The sequence below is a fragment of the Mustela erminea genome, chromosome 1 (genome assembly GCF_009829155.1).
Source record: "Mustela erminea isolate mMusErm1 chromosome 1, mMusErm1.Pri, whole genome shotgun sequence".
NCBI lineage: Eukaryota > Metazoa > Chordata > Mammalia > Carnivora > Mustelidae > Mustela > Mustela erminea.
In genome coordinates, this window is record NC_045614.1 from 115,122,385 (window position 1) to 115,146,287 (window position 23,903).

Genomic DNA, 23,903 nt, shown 5'->3' on the forward strand with positions numbered 1-23,903 from the left:
GCCAAAAGTTAAAAAAAAATTTTTTTTAGTTCTATTATTTTTCCTCTTCAAATCATACTGGAGTTAAAGTTAATGAATAGTTCTGGTATCTTAATATCAAATGTTTCAGGATTTAAGCTTTCATTCTCTTCTATCAAAAGACATCTCTATACTATTATTTTTGTGGAAACAGACAGAATGGATCTGTCTGTGGAAATAAAGATATATGTTTAAGAGATACAAAATATATTGTGCAATTTATAGATGCACTAAACAGTAGCAAGGATATGAATGCTTCAGCAGCCATTACAGTGTACAAAGACAAATACATACATGTACTTACAGCAAAGATAAGGCAAGATAAAAAAAAAAAGGGCAACTCTCACTTCCAAGTAACAGTAACTGAAACTTAAAACTTTAAACTTTATGATGAATTTCTGTAGCTTAAGTTACTCAACATGCAGGAGCATCCTTAGTTATGAAAATAATATGACAAGCAGAAGCATTAGAATTGTACTATAAAAGATAGTTAAGGTGTAAAACATATAATAAGGTACAGATCTCTGTCCTGTTATGCTGAATTTTCATCTGAATTTTCTTCTCAGAGAAGAAATGGATATATATTTTAAATTTTAATATACATATTAATAAAGGTCAAATTAAAGACAGAGCTGTGCTAACAAAAATGCCCCACTCTTAATTCATGCCTCTGCCCATCTTTAAATATTGTTTCATTGACCTTTAGCATGCAGAAGAGTTAACAAGGTTCTACTTCTCCTACTCTACCTAAGTTTGCTCAGCTGATTCCTTGCCCTCGACAATGGCTGCAGTGCGATGAATTCGTCACTTAAAGCAACTGTGTTGGAGTACATCTATAAGTGGACAGAAAAGGGATGGTACATACAACAAGTCAGTGAGCTGTATTCATCACCTAAGAGACAGACACAGGACAAACTTTGTAAAGACATCTGTTCCTCGAAGAATAGGAAATATCATACATGGTACACATACATGACTGACATTTGTAGGGCTGTTGGCTTTCTTATCAAAATAATTTATTCTTTACTCTTAATACCACATGATTATTCTGGAGAAAAACAGCTCAAAATAAATGCAGACAACTCTTTTTTTGATGTTTTTTCTTGCTACTTTTGGTAAACAATGAAGTCGCTGATCATTTAAAATCAGTGGTAATACTATAATTCTGAAATAATAAATATTACTGCATGTAGCAAAGGAATGATGTCACACATAGGATATGGACGGACCATATACTGTTTCAGCAAAAAAGAAAAAAAACTCTAAAAACCCTTTTAACAGTCTAGAAGATCTCTGAGTGGAAGAAGAGATTTCCTCCTTGGATTAGACCACAATAGAACATCTATCTGGGTCAAGTTATTTTAAAAGTGAGTTTAGTGGGACAAAAGGGAGATTAGCTTTCACACCCAGAAAAAATGATTAGGTTACCACACATTTCATTTTCAAACACTTTTAATCTCCAGTAAAAGAAACAAAATATATATAAAGTATTTTTAACTTTTTCTTGTCTAAGGGTCCACTTCAAGGTAACAAATATTTCCTATGTAATCCTTTAAAAAGAAGCTATAGAAAAGGTAGCAAGAACTAATATCACTTTCTTTTATCATTAAGAAAGCTCTATAAATACATCTAAGTTTGCAAGTGCTCTAATGTAGATTTCTAAAGATAAATGTAAATAAACTTGATTATTTACTTTTATAAAGAATGAAGTTTTAAAAGTGATGTTGTTAATATATTTTGGTAAAATATAACTTTATATAGTCCAAGAAGGGGAGACAAATGTGTTATTCCTAAAGATTTAGAAAAAGTATAAGAGACAATATATTAAAAATAGTACTCTCTTACTCTAAATATTTGCCTGAAGATTAGAAAAAATATAGGCAAAACTATCTGATATATATTTAAGCAATATATGGCAAAGTAGAAAAGTTAGTAGCATATTTATATAAATATATGCATAGGCAGAGTAATCAGTTATGCAAATTTATCCAGCCCCATTTGGAGATCAGTATCATAGAGCAACATCCTTACTGTCCTTACAGTTATGATGCATCTACTGAGGACTCACTTCGTACAGGTCCAGGGTTGGGTGCTTATATTATCTCAGCAATTACATGAGGTAGGAATTACTATTCTGATTTTGCAGAAGAGGAAACTGAGGCTAAGGGATGTGACTTGATTAGGGACATATATATTACAAATGGTAAAACTGTATTTGAATTAAGTTTTTCAGGATTCAAGAGGCCTATGCTGTTTCAATGGTGTTAAAATGTATATTGGCTAGTACTGAGTTACCAAGGCAAATAAATGCTAAAGCAATGCTGACATGATCAAGTGAAATCAAAGCTAATACCTCGTTTAAGAAGCCTAACTCAGATCTAAATAAATACTTAGGGAACAGTTATTCTATTTTTGAATATACAACTAAATTTTCAAAATTTAAATAAAATTTGCTTGGCATATAGCAAACATGCAGAAAAAAAAATCTCAACGTTGTAGAAGTCAAAAAATCTCAACCATGTACAAGTCAAATACATGAAATGCCACATTCAACTAATAGTTACAATTTCTTGAGCATCTACTTTGTTACTGAACTATATTTCATTTAATCCTCATTACAAAGGTAATAAAATAGATATTTCTATCATAATTTTACTACTCATGAGGAAACTAAAGTTACAGAGCTACTAAGTGGTAGAGCTAGGTTTTGAACTGAGAATTATGAGGCCCTAAAGTCTATGTCTTACATACTATGTGATATACTGTTAATATTTGCTGTAGCTTAATATTTATTGATAAATGTTTAGTAAGAAAATATATTTTACAAAAATCCATTCTGTAAAAATTGTTTAGGTTAAAGAACTTATTTCATACTCTTGTTTAAAACAATGTACCCTGAAAAAATATTACTAGAATTCTAATGTTTCTAAAGACATGGCTATATATCCCAATTATATACCTCTGATAGAACACTGTGGTAATGTTACTTAAAGCATATTTACTATTGTTATCTGGATATAACTTGGTAGTCTTTTGTTTTTTGTTTTTTTTTTTTTACTTGATAGTCTTATATTTAAAAATCTGGAGTTCTATTAATAACAATTAATTTGTCAGGACTCAAAATTAATAGAAATAAGAAACAACTTAAAAATATCATATTTGGGGCGCCTGGGTGGCTCAGTGGGTTAAGCCGCTGCCTTCAGCTCAGGTCATGATCCCAGGGTCCTGGGATCGAGTCCCGCATCGGGCTCTCTGCTCAGCAGTGAGCCTGCTTCCTCTCTCTCTCTGCCTGCCTCTCTGCCTACTTGTAATCTCTCTCTGTCAAATAAATAAATAAAATCTTTAAAAAAAAATATCATATTTAACAATATTTGTTTTGCAAAATACTTGATAGAGGAATGGATAATTTCCTATTCTGTGATATAAGCAGATTTTAATGACAGCCTTTCATTGTTACAGAACAGTTGTTACAGAACAATTCTAATTTAAAAAGGTACTACATATAAAGAACGGTTACCTGTGCCTTTTCAGTATTTGTAGGATGGAGCTGTCGGTCAAATACTTTCTTCACAATATCAAGAAATAGACACGTAACAACCATGAGTATTATGGCAAACCAAGCAGAACCACTTGATAGGAGTTGAATAAATACAAAGTACATATTCTGGGAGCCCAAAAATGGCCTGCAAAGAAAAGAGGTAGAATATAGTCGATATTCAGAATTTGTTAATTTTTCTTCTTCCTATCAGTAAGATCAACTGAAGAAAGTAAATTTATTATCAATGAGACCCATCTCATCAAAATTATTCTGAGCAGAATTTGTTCATAATATAATCTATCACAATAAACAGAACTGAATCAATATAATTAAACTATAAAATAGTCACTCACCAGAGAATCCCTCCATAAAACAAAGAGAATATAAAATAGAATATAATAGATCCCCAGGTAACAAGATGGTTGATCCAGGTCCAAAAATGAGTTTCCAAAGCCATCTAAAAAAAATTTTTTTTATATCCTTAATACAAGATAATAAATATTTACTTAAATTAAACCTCTCAGGTAAAATTCGAGAATAAAATGTAGTAATTTTAAGTGCCTAACCTTTCTATGGCAAAATCCCTCAGCAGGTAAATACTAATGAAAGGTTCCAGTATGGAACTGAACAATTTCAAGTTTATAATGTTTTTCTTCTATGAGGAAGCAGCACTGAAATTTTCATGAGTACTTTATACTCTACTCCATGGCCTAAAACAACCCATGTTGTCTATATACAAAGAAGTAAAATTTCAGAGATGAATATTGTGGGGTTAACCTTTACTTGACCATAAAAATCAGCTAAGGCTTTCCAAAATAATGAACTTGAAGTTTTTTTTTTTTTACAAAAATTAAAATTAATTATTAAAATAGCAATCAGTGAAATTATTCATGACTAAAAAGGGAAAAGTAAAAAGGGAAAACTATCTACCTACAATTAAAGAAACAAACTACGTGTTACACAGATGCAAAATGTGTTCATGTTTCTAATTTCTGCACCATACCTTTACTGTAACTGTAATAACCATGACTGTGAAAACCAAGGTGCCAAATGTCCAGTTTCCAAACATCTAAACAGAAAAAAAAAACAACAACAAACCAAACCCATTACTGCATTATGTTAACATGATGCTAAATCAGATGTAAGGCAAAAAGTACTAAAAATCACTTGCATTATTTAAGCCAGTTACATTTGAAATCTGTGACAATAGTAAAGTTAAAGCAATATGAAAAAGCACCATATAGCATTATTATGTTTATTATTATCATGTAAAATGATCCTTTGGATAACATTATCAGATTGGAAACCCAAAGATGGCTTTAAGCCTATATGACACAGAATGCTTTTAGTTAGAATGATATAGTTGTTAGTGACTGCTTTATCCTGTCACACAATAAAAATGATAACTCTTCAATCATAATTATTTTCTGAAACCATTCCAACCAGATGTTATGACAGATCACTTGACACTGCATTTATGGACACAGTGTAGGCAAAGCAGGAGAAAAGAAATTTACATACAAAACCAACACCTGAAAGGAAAGAGAACAGCCAATGGATTCCATATTTCTCAAAGAATTTTATGTAAAAATGCAGTTAATGCCAGGCAAAGTAGTCTTCTGGGATTTATAGCCAAAACTTACTAAGGTTTATCACAAATGGTGAATCCCCAAATAGTCAGGATTTGATTTCCACAAATAAAGTTTAAATATTTTAATTAAATGTACAAAGTAGTCGGTTTTTACCACTGGTTTAGAAAATTATTTAAAAGGCTCTGTTTCTTTTTATTACTGACGCCTAACAATTAGCATTTACTTGAAAAATTATTTAACCTCTCTGTATCTGACTTTCTCACTTGTAAAATGGGGGAAGAACTTTACAGGTTTGTATAAGAATTAGGATATGTAAACATGACAGGGTACCTGGTATATATAATAAGCAATCAATAAATAATAGTTATTATCATCAACAATGAAACATCAATTAATAAGCTTTCATTTGAGTGTACATAGGAGTTTATTTTCAAGAGCAAAGGAATGGAAAAGTCATATTGAACCCCTCATTTTCCTGCTTTTATCATTTCTAGAAATAGATATTTGATGCAGCCAAGGAACCTGTGCCTGGAAATGGTAACATCCACACGTGCCCATCCCTCAGTTTTCTGGTTTCACTGGGTCCAGATTTAGGGCTACTGGTATCTTCCTTAGAAAGAGGGGATTTAGGACTCCCTCTTGAATTCAAGGCCTCAGAGAGGGCTATACAAACACATTCACATGGTCTTTTTTGTTGTTTTATAAAATAAGCAGAAGTAATATATCTCAAACCAAACAGTTAAGACTCCTGTCTCTTTCCATACTGACTTCCACTTGAGCCAGTTGGTGATGAAGTGAATGCCAGAGGGCATTTTGAGATCAGGCTACAGAGAAGTTGAGTAGGGCTCATTACACTAGCTTTAAGTGTGATGGAACTATCTACGCCACTCAGTCATGTTCATGTATACTTACATTTGTATTTATAGTTCTATTTTTTTCCCTTAAAGAGGGCGTGCCAAAATGTGTCATGTTTAGCCTTTCCTAAACCTGGATCTACCTCTGTTCAGAAAAGAAAGATGCTCAAAACCCTTTCTATTACAATCTGCTTGTTTTCTAGATTACTTCTTCCAGCTGAATTTGTTACCTAATTATTTAATAAAGCCAAATCTGTATTCCAAATTAAAAAGGATGATTCATTATTTATTTGTATACTCCACAAATAGTAACTGCACACCTTTTACATACCGAGTACCATTCCAGGCCTTGGCAATAAAGCAGTGCTAAGAAAAGGTGCCTGACCTCATGAAGATTACACATCTAGATATATATAATAATATATAATATACACACCTAGAAATATACTTTTAGGTAGAGATTAGTGCTCTGAAGAAAAGTAAATGTAGGAGAGGTGGGAGTCAAGAAGTGATGGAAGGTGAGGGAGATAAGATTTTACTGGAGTGGGCAGAAAGGTCTACTCAACCCAGTAATATTTCAGCAGACCTAAGTGAGTAAGGGAGTCGGTCACTTGCTCACATGAGAGAAAGCACCCAGGTAGAAGAACAGCAAGTTCAGAGGTCCTAAGTCAGAAACAAATTGATTTAGTCAAGGAACAATGTAACTAGTACAGCTAGAGTAGAGTGAATAAAAGGAACAGTGGTAGAAAATACAGTCCAATAGGCAGATGGAGTCAGGATGGAACTGTAATTAGCCACTGAATGATTTTGTGCAGGGCATTACATATGCAATCCAATTTTCATTTTTAATAGAGCACCTGGGCTGCTGTGTAGAGAAAAGGTAGTAGAAAAGGGAATAATAAAAGCAGGAGCAGGTAGAGGCAGTTAATACAGTCCAGGAAAGAGATGGTGAGATCTGGACTGTGTGGAGAGAAGTGGAAACATTCAAGATATATGTGACTACTAGAACCAATATGATTGCGTATCACTTGTGAGAGATGGGAAATAAAAAATGATTCCTGGACTTGCCTGAGCAGCTGGGTAAGAAGTGGTTGTTTTTGTTAATACAGGGAAAAGTGGAAGGGAAATGGGTTTGCAGAAGATATAAAATTCTGTTTAGCTGTGTAAAACCTGAGATTCCTATGTGATTTGTTAATTGGAGAAGGTAGTTTATTTGAATCTGAGGAGAGACTGGTAGGAGTTCTCAGCATACAAGCAGTATTTAAATGATGGGAAAAACAGTTTCACCCTATGTATGAATAAAGAAGAAAAAATGTCTTAGCACTGAGCCCTGAGCCGCTGTTCCATTTAGGACAGTGGTTCTCCAGTGGGATGTGATTTCCTCCTCCCAAGGAACATTTGGCTGGGTCTGGAGACATTTTTGATTGTCATAACTGGGGAGGGCAGGTGTGTACACTACTGGTATCTAGTGGGTAGAGGTTAAGTATGCTGCTTAACATCCTACAATTCATAGGATGAATCCCAACAATAAAAAATTATTTGGCTCAAAATATCATTAGTACAGAGGGTGGGAAATTCTGATTCTGGGGGCAAAGGAATAGTCAGTAAGAAAGCTGAAGTAGCTGACAGAGCTGAGAGAAGATAACGTGGCAGGTAGGAAGGCTTTGTAAGTTGAGCCCAGTGGTTGAGTTCATAAGGGTTGAGACATGCTCTTAGATTTAACAATGTGGGGGTGGCTGGTGACCATAGAGAACATGGTTTTGATTGAGTACTGAGAGTGAAAGCCCTAAAGGATTATGTTCAAGAGAGAAGAGAAGGCAGGAAGTAGAAATAGCAAAAAATGATAACTTCTTCAAATTTTGCTCTAAATACACACACACACACACACACACACACGCACGCACAACACGCATAACACGCACGCACGCACACACACAGCCAAAGCAGCAGCAAAGCAAAGTTAGGTCAAGGAACTGGGGTTTTTATTAGAAGATGAGAGATACAGAAACATGTCTGTATGTGACTGGTTGGCTCTAAAAGAGGACAACAGATAATGATGAAGGAAAGAGAAAAGAAAACTGCAGAAGTAAAGTCCTAGGTTAGGCAAGAAGGAGTTTAGGAATAAACAAAAGATGAAAACTTTTCTGTATTAGGTTCAACTTAACTATACAGTGACCTATAAGTGATTACCTTCTTTATAGTTAATCAGTTTTCAGTTCTCCACCAGTACAAACTCTCCTAGTATAGATTTTAAACATTTGAGCAATTGCTGGATGATACCATTAGAAGCAATGTTTATTTTTCTGTTCTCCTCTAATGCATACTACATTTCATTTTCTATCAGTTGTCTGGAATATTACTGTTCTTTAAAAATCTGTCTCATGAATAAATTAACATTCAGGGAAATTCCATAATGAACCAGATAATCAAAGTCATATTAATCATATAACCTTTCATTCAAAGAAATCTGTACTTATTTATAGGAATTGCATTGCATATGTGTTCTTTGAATGACCTGACTGGTAATAACAGTGGTTAAATCATTGACATTAAATAAAAGATACTGTATTCTCTGGATATATGCAGATATAAAATGGTAGATTTCTAGTCTTAAAACAGAGCTCTTGGGCGCCTGAGTGGCTCAGTAGGTTAAAGCCTCTGCCTTCGGCTCAGGTCATGGTCTCAGGGTCCTGGGATCGAGTCCCGCATAGGGCTCTCTGCTCAGCAGGGAGCCTGCTTCCTCCTCTCTCTCTCTGCCTGCCTCTTTGCCTACTTGTGATCTTTATCAAATAAATAAATAAAATCTTAAAAAAAATTAAAAAAAACCCAGAGCTCTTAACATTTGATGGTTAGGTTTCAACAGCTGATGACATGTATAGCATGAAAAAGAAATTAATTAGGGACGGAAATAAGGGGAAACTCATTATAATTTTAAGAAAAAAAAAGTATAAAAAGCTTATCCTTCTCTTTCTCTCAAAATTACAACCTGAAATTTCATCTGCTCATTCTACCTTGTTTTGCTAGTTAATCTGGCAAATGGTCTAGACCTACAAGGTTTGATGAAGGGGTGAATTACTTTTTCTTCCTTAACCCTTTCTCTATCATTAAATAATTAATGTGGTGGAATACTATACAATATATATTTTAGAAGGGTACTAAGGCTCTGATAATTCCAACATCTCCACTGGAGAAGTCTAACTGGCATTAAAATATTCTAATAGCTTTTCCCCCTTTCTCCCAACCCTATATTTTTGGTATTTTAATTATTTTAGCTTTGGGGTATAATTGGATATAACTCCAAAAAGAGCAAAAATCATTTATGGTAGACATTTTCCTTTGAGTTCCTGTAGACTTCAGTAGAACAAAAACAAAAAAAGCAAATTTTAAAAAACCCCTTATTTGGGCCAAATATCATTTTAAATAGTAGTTACATAATTTGCAATTTTCACATCTGACTACTGAGATGAGTGGAGTGGATATTAGAATTTGAGTTCCTGAGGTAACAGGAACTATTTTTCTTTAGTCTTTCTCCTGTGAAGCCTTTGGCTGAAACTACCAGAGAAGTAGAATGTCACGTAGGGTGGGGGTGGGAACTCAGCTACCTCTGAAATTTTTCTGATATTTTCCTCTCCACATCACAGTTTTCCACTTTCACCATGCCTACAATTCCCTCCATCCTGTTTCCTTCATTGTAGTGTTTTAGTCTTTTGATATGCTTTTACACAAGCCAGAATGCCTTGCCTTTCCATCCTATAGAAGTCTGCTTTAACTGGAGGTGATCTCTGGCTCTGAATTGTTCCTCCACCTTCTTTCCTACCTATAATCTTAAGTAGCATCTTCCCCATCTGTAAAAATTTTAAATAGCTTTTTCCCTGAGAAAGTTACCTTGCTGAGATCCCAGAAAGACAATCTAAGGTATTTCCAAAAATACTCTAAACAGCAACATTATCAGTGCAAGTGTGTCCCAAGATGAGATGACTTACTCTGCAGAGATCAACAGAGGAAGACATTAATTATTCTTTAAAAAAAAAAAAAAAGCCACAGTCCTTAGGTACCTCTTAATCTACTTAAATAAACATTTTTCATTGGTGTTTACCTCCCAATTAATTAGTTTGAAAAAAGTGACTTCATAGGTAGTCAAATTCATAGAAACAGAAAGTAGAATGCTGATTTCCAGGTGCTGGGAAGAGGGGGAGTTGGGTGGTTGTTTATAGAGTTTCAGCTTTTCAAGATGAAAAAATTCTGAAGATCTGTTGCACAACAATATACTTCACACTACAGAACTGTCCTCTTAAAAATGTTAAGATAGTTAAAAAAAAAAAAAAGGATCAGATTCTTCTACAAAGCAGGAGAGAATATCCAATGGAAAAAAGACTGTCTTTTCAACAAATGGTGTTGGGAAAACTTGGACAGCAACATGCAACATAAACTGGAGCACTTTCTTATACCACACACAAACATAAATTCAGAATGGGTGAAAGACCTAAATATGAGACCTGAAACCATAAAAATCCCAGAAGAGAACATAGGCAGTAACTTCTTTGACATTAGCCTTAACAGCTTTTTTCTATATATGTCTCCTGACACAGGGAAACAAAAGCAAAAATAAACTGTGGGGATTGCATCAAAATAAAAAGCTTCTGCACAGTGAGGGAAACAATCAGCAAAACTAAAAGGCAGTCTACAGAATGGGAGAAGATACTTGCAAATGATAGAGCCAATAAAAGGTTAGCATTCAATATATATAAAGAACTTATAAAACTCAACACCTAAAACACAAATAAGCCAGTTAAAAATGGGCGGAAGACATGGACAGATATTTCTCCAAAGAAGACATCCAAAGGGCCAAGAAGACACATGAAAAGATGCTCATCATCACTTACCATAAGGGAAATACAAATCAAAGCTATAATGAGGTATCACCTCACAACTGTCGGAATGGCTAAAATCAATAACACAAGAAACAAAAGGTGAGCACGTGGAGAAAAAAAACCCTTGTGCACTGTTGGTGGGAATGCCAACTGGAGTAGCCACTGTGGAAAACAGTATGGAGGTTCTTCAAAAAGTTAAAAATAGAGATACCCTATGATTCAGCAGTTTACATTATTGGGTATTTACAAAGAATAGAAAAAACTAATTCAAAGAAATGCATGCAACCCTATGTTTAAAGCGGCATTATTTACAATAGCCAAATTATGGAAGCAGCCTAAGTGTCCACTGATTGATGAATGGGTAAAAAGGAGATACATATATACAATGAACTACTGTTCAGTCATAAAAACAGAATGAAATCTTCCCATTTGCAATAACATGGATGAAACTAGAGAGTATAATGTTAAGTGAAGTAAGTTGGTCAGAGTAAGATAAATACCATACGATTTCACTCATTTGGAATTTAAGAAAACAAAACAAACCAGTGAAGTGGACAAAAAAGACAAAACAAGAAACTTAATTATAGAGAACAATCAGAACAACCAGAGATGGTTACCAGAGAGGAGATGGGTGGGGGGATGAGTGAAACTGGTGATGGGGATTAAGGACTGCACTTGTTATGATGAGCACTGGGTTTCATATGGAATTGTTGAATCACTATATCGTACACCTGAAACTAATATAACATTGTATGGTAACTAACTTGAAGTAAAAATGTTTTAAAAAGCATCAAATTATATGTGTATATAATACACACACACATATATATTTATTAGAGCACACACGTACACATGAGAATGCGTGAGCGGGGGAGGGGGAATTAAGGGGAAAGGGGAGAGGGACAGAATCTTAAGCAGGTTCCATGCCCAGCATGAAGCTGGATGCCAGACTCAATCTCAAGACCCTGAGACCCTGAGACCCTGAGCTGAAATCAAGAGTTGGACATTTAACCAACTGAACCACTCAGATGCCCTTCAAATGATATATTTTTAGTGTGTTTACTATATATCAAATACAACTAAATCAAGCTGTTTTTATTTTTAATTTATTTTTTAAAAAGATGTTATATATTTATTTGTCAGAGAAAGAGAGAGAGAGAAGGAGCACAAATGGGGGTGGGGGGCAGGCAGAGGGAAAAGCTGGCTCTCTGCTGAGCAAGGAGCCCAATGTGGGAGTCAGTCTCAGGACCCTGGGATCATGACCTGAGCCAAAAGCAGATGCTTAACCGACTAAGCCACTCAGGCGTTCCTCAATGAAGCTGTTTTTTTAAAAAAAAATGTTTTCATGGAAGTCAGTATTTCTATTATTTTTGGAGAACTTAAAATTTTTTATTTAATTTTTTTAATAGTCCTAAGTAATCCCTACATCCAATGTGGGGCTTAAATTTATGACCCTGAGATTGAGAGTCACATGTTCTACTGACTGGGCCAGCCAAGGGCCCCTGGAGGACTTAAAAATTTTTAAAGTTATATCAAGATCTGACTGACTCATTTCACTTAGCATTATGATTTCACTCATGTGTGCAATTTAAGAAACAAAACAAACAAGCAAAGGGGAAAAAAGAGACAGGGAGACAAAGTAAGAAACAGACTCTTAATTATATAGAGAGCAAACTGATGGGTTACCGTAAGGGAGAGGGGTGGGAGGATGGGTTAAATAGATGATGGGGATTAAGGAGTGCACTTGTGGTAATGAGCCCTGGGTGAAACATGAAGTGCTAAATCACTATATTGTATACTAGAAACTAATATAACACTGTATGTTAACTAACTGGAATCAAAATAAAAACTTAAAACCAAATTTTTGTCAAAAACAAAGTAACATCAAGATTTTTTTTTTTTTTTAAAGATTTTACTTATTTATTAGAGAGCTAGAGAGCACAAGTAGGCAGAGCAGCAGGCAGAGACAGAGGGAGAAGCAGGCTCTCCACTGAGCAGGGAGCCTGATCTGGGGATCGATCCCAGGACTCTGGGATCATGACCTGAGCCAAAGACAGCTGCTTAACCCACTGAGCCACCCAGGTGGCCCAACATCAAGATTTCTAACAAATATTTTATAGAAGGTTTACCTTTTGTCAAAATTATTTAAATTTAAAAAAAAATGGTGATCCTGTTGGATTACAGAAATAACTCAAACTTTTATGTTAAGCTCATTTTTAGCTTTGAAAATGAGAAGATAACCCACATAATATATCCACCATATAACTAATCTGTGACTTTTGCCCAAATATATGTGATAAGATGAAACTGCTGTATTTTAAGAGAAAATGGAAGAACCACCTTAATTTCCCATGAACTGTCCTACTCTCCCTGGACTCCAAACTATTTTAACTCTTCCCTGCTCCTCTCTCAGGATCACTTATTTGCATCAACTTCATATTGACCTTGAGCCACTTCTCTCTCAGGACTTCTCCCTAATAATGTTTTCTACTTCAGGTTTACAACTGTTTGTTGGGCATAAAGAATAATTACTGGAAAATGAAAGCATTCAAACACATCCAGTGCTGAACAATGAGACATGGGCTAGATGTCTAAAGAGATTTCAGACCAGGAAGATGTAAGAGGGTGCAAAGGACAAAGCTCTGTGGACTCAACACTGAAGAACTGACAGTCAGTCGTAAGACAGACTTTGGGAATTTCCTCTAGAGGAAATGTAACAATGGTTTGGAAGGAGAAACGAGCACTGCATGTTCTCAGAGAGCCAGCAAGGACAGTTTAACCTACACATTTAAAGAGGAGAGACTCTGGGAGAAGTAGATCAGAAGGGATTGGGAAAGATGGGGTCTTCGAAATAATGACTGGATGGTAAAAATAACAACTAACACTGCCAAGACTTATTGAGTACTTCTATATGCTAGTCACTGTGCCTAATGCTCTACATATATCATTTCATCCTCAAAGGAAACCTATAAGGTAAGGATTATATTCCTATAAGTTTGTGGTTGAGGAAACTGAGTCTTAGAGGGTTAACTAACTCATCTCAAATCACTCAAATAACTTCCGGTGTCAGGATGTGGCTCCAAGGCACCTGATCCCAATGTAGCCTTCTTTTCCACTGTACCTAGTATTGGTGGCCGGGACTAGTAGATTAATTTCTAGTGGTATATATTAATTTCTAGTGGTATGTATCTGAGTGCTAGAATGGGTAGGCTAAAAGGGAAAAGAAGTTAATGATTTACAACTTGAGTTTAAAAAAAAAAAAAAAAGGAAACCAATAATTAATACACGGTAAAGAGAAAAAACTTTTGTACCAGAGGCCAAACAATTTACCTTCATAAAGATTTTACCTTTGTGGGAACCTGGGTGGCTTAGTCATTTAAACATCTGACTCTTGATTTTGGTTCAGGTCATGATCTCAAGGTCTTGAGATCAAGCCCAGCAATGGGCTCTGCATTGGGCATGGTGCCTGCTTGATAGTCTCTCTCTGTCTCTCTCTCTGTCTCTCTCACCCTTGCCTAAAACCACCACTCCCCCACCCCACTCCCCGGCTCTGTACTGAAGAGTAAGGAGCACTTCCTAAGCATACAAAAAAAAATTTTTTTTTCACAGAATTAAAAGCAAAAACTAAACACCAAGTCCTCATTTCTCATATGAAAAATATGGGTCATAATCTCTCTCCAACAGGATTATCGAGAGGATTAATGGAGATGAAGCATGTAAAGCACTTACCAAAATATTAAGCACTAAATAGACAGTAATTATTATTAAAACACAATCCTGAAGTGAACAGCATTCAGAGGTATATCCCCTTGTGTGAAATAATTTTTTTTAAGATTTATTTGAGAGAGAGAGAGAAAGATTATGTGTGGGGGGAGGGGCAGAGGGAGAGAATCTTTGCTCTGTGCTCCCCACTGAGCACAGAGCTTGACGTACTGTGGGATCTCATGACCCTGAGACATGACATGAGCTGAAATCAAGAGTCAGATGCTTAACTGACTGAGCTACCCAGCTCTCCCTGAATTAATTTTTCAATATCAAAATTGTTTAGTAACTTGAGTTTCATATTAAGAATACATTGTGTTATATTTGTTTTAACTTTTATTCGAAATCTTTTTATAACAGCATTTGAATTTAATATCTACAATTTTATAATTTGAGTTGAATTTTACTTTTTTTAAAATGAAAGTTATGAAAAATCAAACTTAATCAGGCTATTAACAAATATTCTTTAAAAAATGATATATTTTACCTGGCCATTTCCAAGCAGAGATATATCTTTTCCTATTAAAAAATAGGATCCAAAAAAGAAAATAAAGGCATGACTGAAACCCAGGATGGTCCAATAAAGAAATGTTTTAATGCTTAGTTGACGGTTTTTACTAATGTCTCTGTATATTTAAAAAAAAAAAAAAAAAGAAAAGAAAAAGGAGCATATTAGGATTCATATTTATTATTTACCTACTAAATGATTACTACAATTTGACAGTTAAAAAACAAGATGGATTTTTAATTTAACATTGCTTGAAAATATTAGCAGAAAGAATAAACCTGAATTTACAAACCACTATTTATAATAATGTATGTGTAACAGCTTATAGTTCACCTAATGTATTCAAATACATTTTCTCATTTAAGAAAGGAACATAACATAGACAAAGTAATTCAGTTTAGTTGTGAAAAGTTGATCTATCTGTATTATATTCTGTTGTTAACATTCAGTCACTCTGCTAAGACTGTCTCTTTTTTTTTTAGTGGAGTCATTTTACTTTTGTTCAGCACTGAGGCTCCTAATCCATTTCATATCCATCAACAGCTATTATGGGAAGAACAGCCTGTCCTAATCTTAGGTCAAGCCCAGTCCTAGGTATGCTGGAAAATCAAGGTGAGTTACTGCCATTTCTGGATGACTGAATACCTTTGTAAGAGTGGACATCAGGTTAATGAGGGAACCATAAGCTAGCTGGTCTTGAGGAATAGCTCCACAACTCTGTGATCACTTACTTGGTTCTGAAGAAAAAGGGATAACCCAGAAGATCTGGAATTGGAATTAATGTCTTCAACCCCACATTTTGTACTGATTATGACTCTTAATTTGTCAATGCTACAACATGAACTAATTTCTTAGAATTCTAGAGATAACCAATTACTGAATAACTGCTTTTGTGTACATAAAATGAAATACTACTGGTTTTAAACAGTAAATGTAAATTACACAATTGCCCAACACATTCCTAGTATGAAAGTGTTCATTCCTAAAAACACTGGTAAAGTTATTCAAATTTTTCTTTGATGTTTAACAATTACAAACCATAAACTACTTTCCTTAGTAAAGTATTAATCACCAAGACACTTCCTAATGTATTTGCTTATTTTTAAAGCGCTTTCAAAAACTGATTAACTATGTAATAATTATTTGCAATCAAAAGTGTTATGGACATATAATACTGGAAAATACTTACCGATAGAGGGTGGGCTTGCTCTGTAATACATGAGGATCTATATGCTGTTCCAACAGACTATATATCAGAATAGGTAGGGAAGTAAAACAAATATTGTATAAAGTCAGGTACACGCTGTCATATAGTGTCTAGAAAGAGAAATTGGTAGGAATTTTGAGATTCTAAACTATGTATTACTGTTATATATATAATCACAAATAAGTATATTAAAAATAAACATGAATTAGCTTTTTCAATTTACACAAAAATCAATTTTAATAATTCTAATTTCTTATATAGGCATAAACATATAATATTCAGATTTATATTCTTGTGGGAGTTGGAACATTCTGTTATGTCAAATGATCCATATTTATAAGTGACTTGCACCTACATTTCAAGATTCTTCACAATTTGGTCAGTGTGATGTAATTTTACACAATTCTCCTATGTGCATCGCAAGCTTTTTATTATTCCTTTGATATACTACACAGATAGTTTTGTTTTTATGACTCTGTCTTACTATCTAAGTCCTACATTTCCTTTAAGGCATGATCTAAAGCCCAAGCAGGTATTTGGAATTGGAAGTTACAGGTTGTAAACAGAAGTAAAAACAGTGATTAAGGATAAAGACAACCCATGAAAAACCAAAGATAACTAAATCCTTATTTCTTTTTAAAAAACATTTTTATTTATTTGAGAAAGAGTGAGAGCATGAGCAGGGGGAAGGGCAGAGGGAGAGAAAGAAGCAGACTCCCTGCTGAGCAGGGAGCCCAACCCAGGGCTCAATACCAGGACCCTGGGATCATGACCTGAGCAGAAGGTAGATGCTTAACAGACTGTAACACCCAGGTGCCCCAAGCTCTTATGATTTCAATTAATTAGAATAATAGTCTTGATCAATTAGGGATGTATAGTGTGGTACATGAAAAGGATGCTCAGTTAGTCAAAAGCTGTAGGTCTTAGTATGGTATAGTTATTAGCTATATGATCTTGGGCAAGTTACTTAATTTCTATGGATTTCCATTTTATTTTCTATAAAATAAGAGTAGATCAGGAATGGCAACTATGTGACATGTGTACAACCACAGACCCACATGTGCTTATTATAGCTTACTACTAACAAATTACAGGGTTTTTTCTCTGAGCTTATAGCTTTAGAAAACTTTTCAATGTAGCGTTCTTGGTCTGGTGGTCTCTATCAATTATTTAGAATTAGCTTCTGAGATAAAGCATATATATCATTCCTGGACTCAGCCACTAAGCTTTCTTCCCAAGCCAAAGAAATTCTGTCAAAAAATAAATAAGGTAATCTCCCTATTAGTTATCCTGACATCGCTTGATACAGTTTACAGAAGTATTACACATAAGTTGAAAAAAGTTACCCAAATTCTTTCACAAACTGTTTAGAGTTAGTATCTATTTTATAGAAAGCATCCAGAATTAAAATATACTTTGGTATTAACATTGAACATTTCAACTTGAAAATCAGAATAAATATTATCAATGTTATACTGATCAAATACACTAATTAGGGAAGTTTTGTCTATTAGCAGGAATAGGAAAAACATAAAAAAATCCCTCCAACTATCAAAAACCGAATACACATACCTTATTCTAAAAAGGATAACTCAAAAGCTTCTCTTTACTTACTTGTTGAGAAAACAAACAGTAGAACTGATATAAAAATTGGGGTGTGATAAAGCACACATTCTGAAAAACAAGATTAAATGAAAATAATTAAAATATTTGCGTCTAAAAGAGAAATGATTTCTAAAAATAGCTATTAAAAAGCCAGAAACACAATCCCAGTAGACATGTAAGTAGAGGATCTGCTCATAAGAACTTGTCGCATCATTTAAAAATGTCTAAAAGAATTCTAAGCAGTGCCACAAATGTCAGAATGAAAATACCTTTGACTTTTATTGCTAAGCAATGTCATAATTTTGAATTTAAAACCTTCCAGCTATTATTCAATACTTTTCATATACAATACAATAAGTATAGTTTATTAAACTTTAGGCAATAATAGCTTTAAAATAAAAAAAAAGTTTAAAACAATAAATGGAACTAGGGAAATATCTTTCCATTTCAATATACTTACATCACAGCAAAAGCTAATAAGGTAGAGAAACACTGCCACCATCATTTATTAGCAATATGCAATCTACCTGTGTTTTTTCATTGGCTTGTAGCTATTATTTATAGAACATATGCAACACAGGATACTCTGGTGTACTAAATGCCTTGGTACCCAGCAGCTCCTAACATAGGCTCCACTGAAGTTCACCTTCTCCAAAGGGGTTAAGAGATAAAACAGTATTTCAACATAATTAGTTTTCTTATAATCCAATGTTTTTACTTTATGAATTTTAACCTCCTTTAATAAGTAGTTCATATAACTCGCTAGAGTACCAAAAGGTCACTCATGGCACACAAAAAAAGAAGAACCTCTGCTTTAAATCACTGTATTGGACTTAACTTAAAACTTATTACTAGTTCAGGACAAAAAAAAGGGAAGAAATAAAATTAATTAACATTCTAATTCACACAGGATGAAACATACCAATTTTAAGTGTGAATTTTGATGCTGACAAATGTATATACCCATGTAACAACCCCCGTAATCAAATCAGAGAACTCTATCATCCAAAGTTCTCTTATATCCCTTTCCAGTTGGTGCTATCACCTGAACCCTTGGCCTCAGGCAACCACTGATTTGCTTTCTGTCAGTAAATATTAGATTTATAACAAAAATCTTGATCTATTCCATAAACTGTTACTTTTACTTATGAAAACAATTTTTAAAAGTTTGTAAAAGATTGTATAATATCTCCATGAAACTCACCTTATAAAAAAAATACTGTACAAGGGTAGCTATTCTAATATAATAAAAATGACCATGAACAAAAAGCAATTTGGAGAGGAATTTAAATCTAGCTATTGCATAGTCACTATTTCTTGCAGCTTGTCTTCCTTCTTTACCCATGATTCCTGTAATAAAGAAGACAAAATGGCAAGTTCACTGATAACTGTTAAGTGTGATTTTCATGATTCATCTGCAATATCTTAATTACCGATAGCAGCTGAACCTGAACTTAGGATCACTATATCCTAATATATAGCAGAGAGTAGATTCTCAAAAGGTTGTTCAACTTAAATAGGTAATTAATACAAGGCACATAACATCAAGTTTCAAAGACTCAGCATATAATAAAATACAACAAAAAAATAAAATACAACTAATATAAAAATAATATTGAAAGTTCAGGATCTAATAAGAACATCGAGTTTTACATTAATAGACATGAAGTACTAGTTAATAGATTTCTAATGGAGAAAATGAACTGAGGGTCTCAGAAGGGAAGGGTAACACGGTGATGGGTATTAAGGAGGGCATGTATTGTGATGTGCAGTGGGTATTGTACCTAACTGATGAATCACTGAACACTACATCAAAAACTAATGATGTACTAACAGTGGCTAACTGAAATAATTAAAAAAAAAACTTTAATCCAATGAACATATTAAAAAATATCCAAATTGAATGATTCCAACCTAGCAAAAATAATCGTATTTAATGGTTTTAAAACTTTCACACACAAGTCAAACAAAATGTGCTCTTTATTTATTAAATAAATAACTTAATTATTTAAAAAGGAACTGCTGATTTTATTTATTATTGGATTCAATAGGCACGAACTATTTCAATAAATATAACTGTAACAAACATTATATGGAGCAAACAAAGACTTAACAAAAATTGTATATAAGGTATGCTAAAAATTCTTGCATAATTAATAGTGAGAAAAGCTATCACATTCGTAACTTTTTATCTTTCCACAACTGTACCTAAATAAAAAGTTACACATGAAGTAGCAACTCATCATATTAAATGTCTGTTTATTGTGACTATATTGCCCCCTCCTTGTTATTTTATCTAACTGAGGCTGGACAAAATATGCTTTTTAAAAGTGTCACCTGAAGTCAGTACATAATTTTATCTGGTAAATATGACTACATTTTTAAGATTACAGTAATTCTTTAGGTTTCAAAAGAGTTATTATAAGCCAACTTTATTTTTTCAATCTGGAAACAGCTTTGAAAAATGATTTTTCAAAATTATAATTTATTTTCATCATAAAAGGATTAAAATTTTCCAAAATGTATAGGTAAAGATAATTACATTTATAACACCTAGAGAAGACTACTAGTTTTGGTCTATATCCTTTTAGAATTTTTCTTTCTGAATTTTTTGGGTGAGTGTTATATATATATACACACACACACACACACAAATATACAAAATGAGATTTTTTGTGATCTGCTATTGTCATTTAATACATTATGGACACTGTTTATAACATATGTTTTTGTCAACCTATTCATTTATCTTTCTCAGAAAAAAATTCCTGGATACATAATTGCCAGGCCAATAGGCACACATTGAAAATTCTCTTATACATAATAATGCAGGGTATACCAATTTACACTCTTGCTAATATTGTATACAAGGATTTGTTAATTCTGTATCTTTGCCCATTCCAGATTTATAATTTTTTGTAATTTTTGCCAACCTCATAGGCAATTTTAACTTGCATTTTTTGTTTAGTGACTGAATACTTTTTTTAGGCATTTAGTCTTCATTTTAGATATCTCCTTTTGTGACAACTGATGACTCACATCCTTCTGCATATTTTACCAAAGTGTTTTCCTCATACTCCTTAATTTGTTAAGACCTTACATACCAGAAATATTAAGACTTCGTTATCTGTTTTGCAAATATTCTTCATTAGTTTCATGTTTAAAATCTGCATTTGGGGGTATTTACTTCTGCCACACATACTGATGTCTTCCTTCACAGTGCCTTGCTTTCTTTGATATTTCTACTAAAAAGATCCTCCAATACCTCAAATTATAAGATTACTCATTAAATCTATTACTTTTTGTGGTCTTTAAATTTTTTTTTAAGATTTATTTATTTATTTGAGAGAGTGAGAGAGCACATGAGCAGAGGGACAAAGAGAGAGAAAGAGAATCCCAAGTAGATTCCCTGCTAAACATGAGTGCAGGGCTTGGGGCTCAATCTCACAGAGCCTGAGATCATGACCTGAGATGACACCAAGAGTCAGATGCTCAATTGACTGAGCCACCCAGTTGCCCCTCTTTGAAGTTTTTTAAAAATCCTTAATCCATCTAGAATTTGTTTAGCTATAAGCAATGGAAAAGAATCCAATTCTTTTTTTTCCTGAATAACCAAACCAGTTATACTAATTTTTTTTTATCAAGTAATTTGTTCCCCTACTTATTTGAAACATCTCCTAAGTTATAAAATAAATTTCCAGATATTTGAATCTATTCTGTTCACGGGTCTGTTACCATCTAGACTCAAACTGTTATAAATACTGTAGCTTTTTATGTTTTAATGTATGGTAAAGGAAATTATCATCAAATTGTTATGGAGATTTATGGGAAACAATAATACAAGTTAGAAAGAAAATTAAGTTATCATAATGAAGATTTAATTAGCTCAGAGAAAGGAACTGATTTGAGAGTTACACTGGAGATATTAGACCTGAGAACTACTTCACAGAACATTATAGTGGTGATTCCAGAAGAGGCATCAGCTTCTTTTCTAACTAAAACTTTATCTACTTCATTAAAAACCTTCATACTTTTCATCTTGGCTTCTGTATTTGTATAATAAAGTTATTTAGGAATACAGGTCAGAATATGGTTTAAATATGAAATGACTGATAAACATAATAAAGTGTTATTAGTATCCTAAATCCAACAAAAATTTTAGGCAAAAATAGAAAAGAAATTAGAATAAAGGTTATTAGATTAGAAAATTATTTGAAATTTTGTAATCATTTTAGTTTAATTTCTTATTTCTAAAATTGTCATTAGAATGGGTTACAGAATCTTTAGGTTAAAAAATAGAGTAAGTAATAACACTCTAAAACAATAAATTGAAACCACGAGGAGAACTATGTAAATCACAGATTTAGAGCTTAAAAATAATAAAGTGATGTGAGAAAGTACTTCACAAGTACTTCACAAATGAGAAAGTACTTGCAAAATGGCAAGTAAAAATTACTTTATTATGAAGGGGGCTTGGCAAAGATAAAATCCACTAACATGGTATTTATTTCCTTGAAATTTTGTAATTAAAATATCTCTAGGGATGCCTGGGTGGCTCAGGCAGTTAAGTGTCTGCCTTCAGCTCAGGTCACGATCCCAGGGTCCTGGGATCAAGTCCTATATCGGGCTCCTTGCTCAGCGAGGAGCCGCTTTTCTCTTTGCCTGCTACTCCCCGTTTGTGCTCTCATTTTCAATCTGATAAATAAATAATCTTTAAAAAAATCCTAAATATTGGGCTTAATGAGGGGGATACACTGATCTATTACTACATTGCATTCATATATTTGACACTGCATTTCAGTTCACAAAAGGAAAATTCAAAGTCACCAAATAAGTATACCAACTTTAAAAATTCAAGTAAAAAAATCAATCACCTATGCCGACATGTGCTTCTTGTATCATGCTTACATCATTAGCACCATCACCAACAGCCAATGTTATAGGTTTCTCAGGTGAGATTTTTATCAGTCTTATTACCTGAAAGATATACAACTAATTGGTTATTTATTACAAAATTTCAATTTTCTTATAATAGATAGTAATTTATCTGAAATGACAGTTATAAGAATAGTTGAATAATGAAAAACATTAATTTTGTATTAGACAATAATATGCCCTGGGGTTCATCTTCTGAGAATTTAGGAATGTCTTTCAAAAATGTCACAGCAAAAAAGAATATTATCTTTGGATTTTATGATGGGAATCAAGAATCTTAAATACTACTTAATAACTGTGTTAGAAAATAGCTACACATAATTGAACTTAGGCAAAATGTTCTCTTTCTCAGGAAATTATTCTTTTCGTTGGAAGTAGAGGAAAGATAATTACTTTCTCTTGTCATAAAATTTAAGAAATTTTAAAAAGCCACAAAGATTAAATTCAATAAAGTCAAAAGAAAGGTTTCTTTGGAATTCTTGAACATACTTAAAGAACCTAGGCATTAGCTCTATCTGGTCTTCAGTTTGAGTCTCCATAGACCGGGGTACATGATTTATAACAATACAGGCATTTTAACACTCACTTGAATCATAGCTGAAATGTAAATATTTCTTATATATAGCTTCAAACCATAAGAACTTTTTAACTTAAAGTTTCGTCACTTAATAGCCACTTTTAACAAAGAATTATTATTATTATTATTATTATTATTATTTGAGAATGCAAAAATTAGCAGAGATCCACAGAACCACCTGAAGTGGCAGAAGTCTAACAGGTCCTCACTAGCTAAATAACTGAAGAAACTAAGTTATCATAGTTCAATTTCTGTCTCAGCAAAATCACAAACTGATATTCATCAAAGACTTTGTAGGTCATTACGAATAGTTAAAACTAATAATCACTCTGAAAATTCCAAAGGTCATTAGACCAATGCACTTGGTTAACATTCAAAATGTGAGAGGTGACTCACTTAGTAACATACATACACTACATACTACCAAATAGGACTA

The 23,903-nt window shown here is 33.4% G+C and overlaps 1 protein-coding gene across 3 annotated transcripts in view; it reads right to left on the reverse strand.

Annotated features, from left to right (window-relative positions):
* Positions 1–23,903, reverse strand: part of ATP11B (ATPase phospholipid transporting 11B (putative)) — a 115,375-nt gene that overhangs the window by 17,710 nt on the left and 73,762 nt on the right. For 2 of the 3 annotated variants that reach the window (XM_032339831.1, XM_032339841.1), the window contains exons 21-29: positions 22,830–22,932; positions 19,160–19,305; positions 17,965–18,024; positions 16,333–16,460; positions 15,123–15,261; positions 4,560–4,625; positions 3,910–4,013; positions 3,536–3,701; positions 766–851 (exon numbers count right to left, since the gene is read on the reverse strand). In XM_032339831.1, coding sequence (XP_032195722.1) covers positions 766–851; positions 3,536–3,701; positions 3,910–4,013; positions 4,560–4,625; positions 15,123–15,261; positions 16,333–16,460; positions 17,965–18,024; positions 19,160–19,305; positions 22,830–22,932 — 998 coding nt within the window. The remainder of the gene's footprint in view (positions 1–765; positions 852–3,535; positions 3,702–3,909; positions 4,014–4,559; positions 4,626–15,122; positions 15,262–16,332; positions 16,461–17,964; positions 18,025–19,159; positions 19,306–22,829; positions 22,933–23,903) is intronic. The other variant, XM_032339824.1, reaches the window with a different exon arrangement.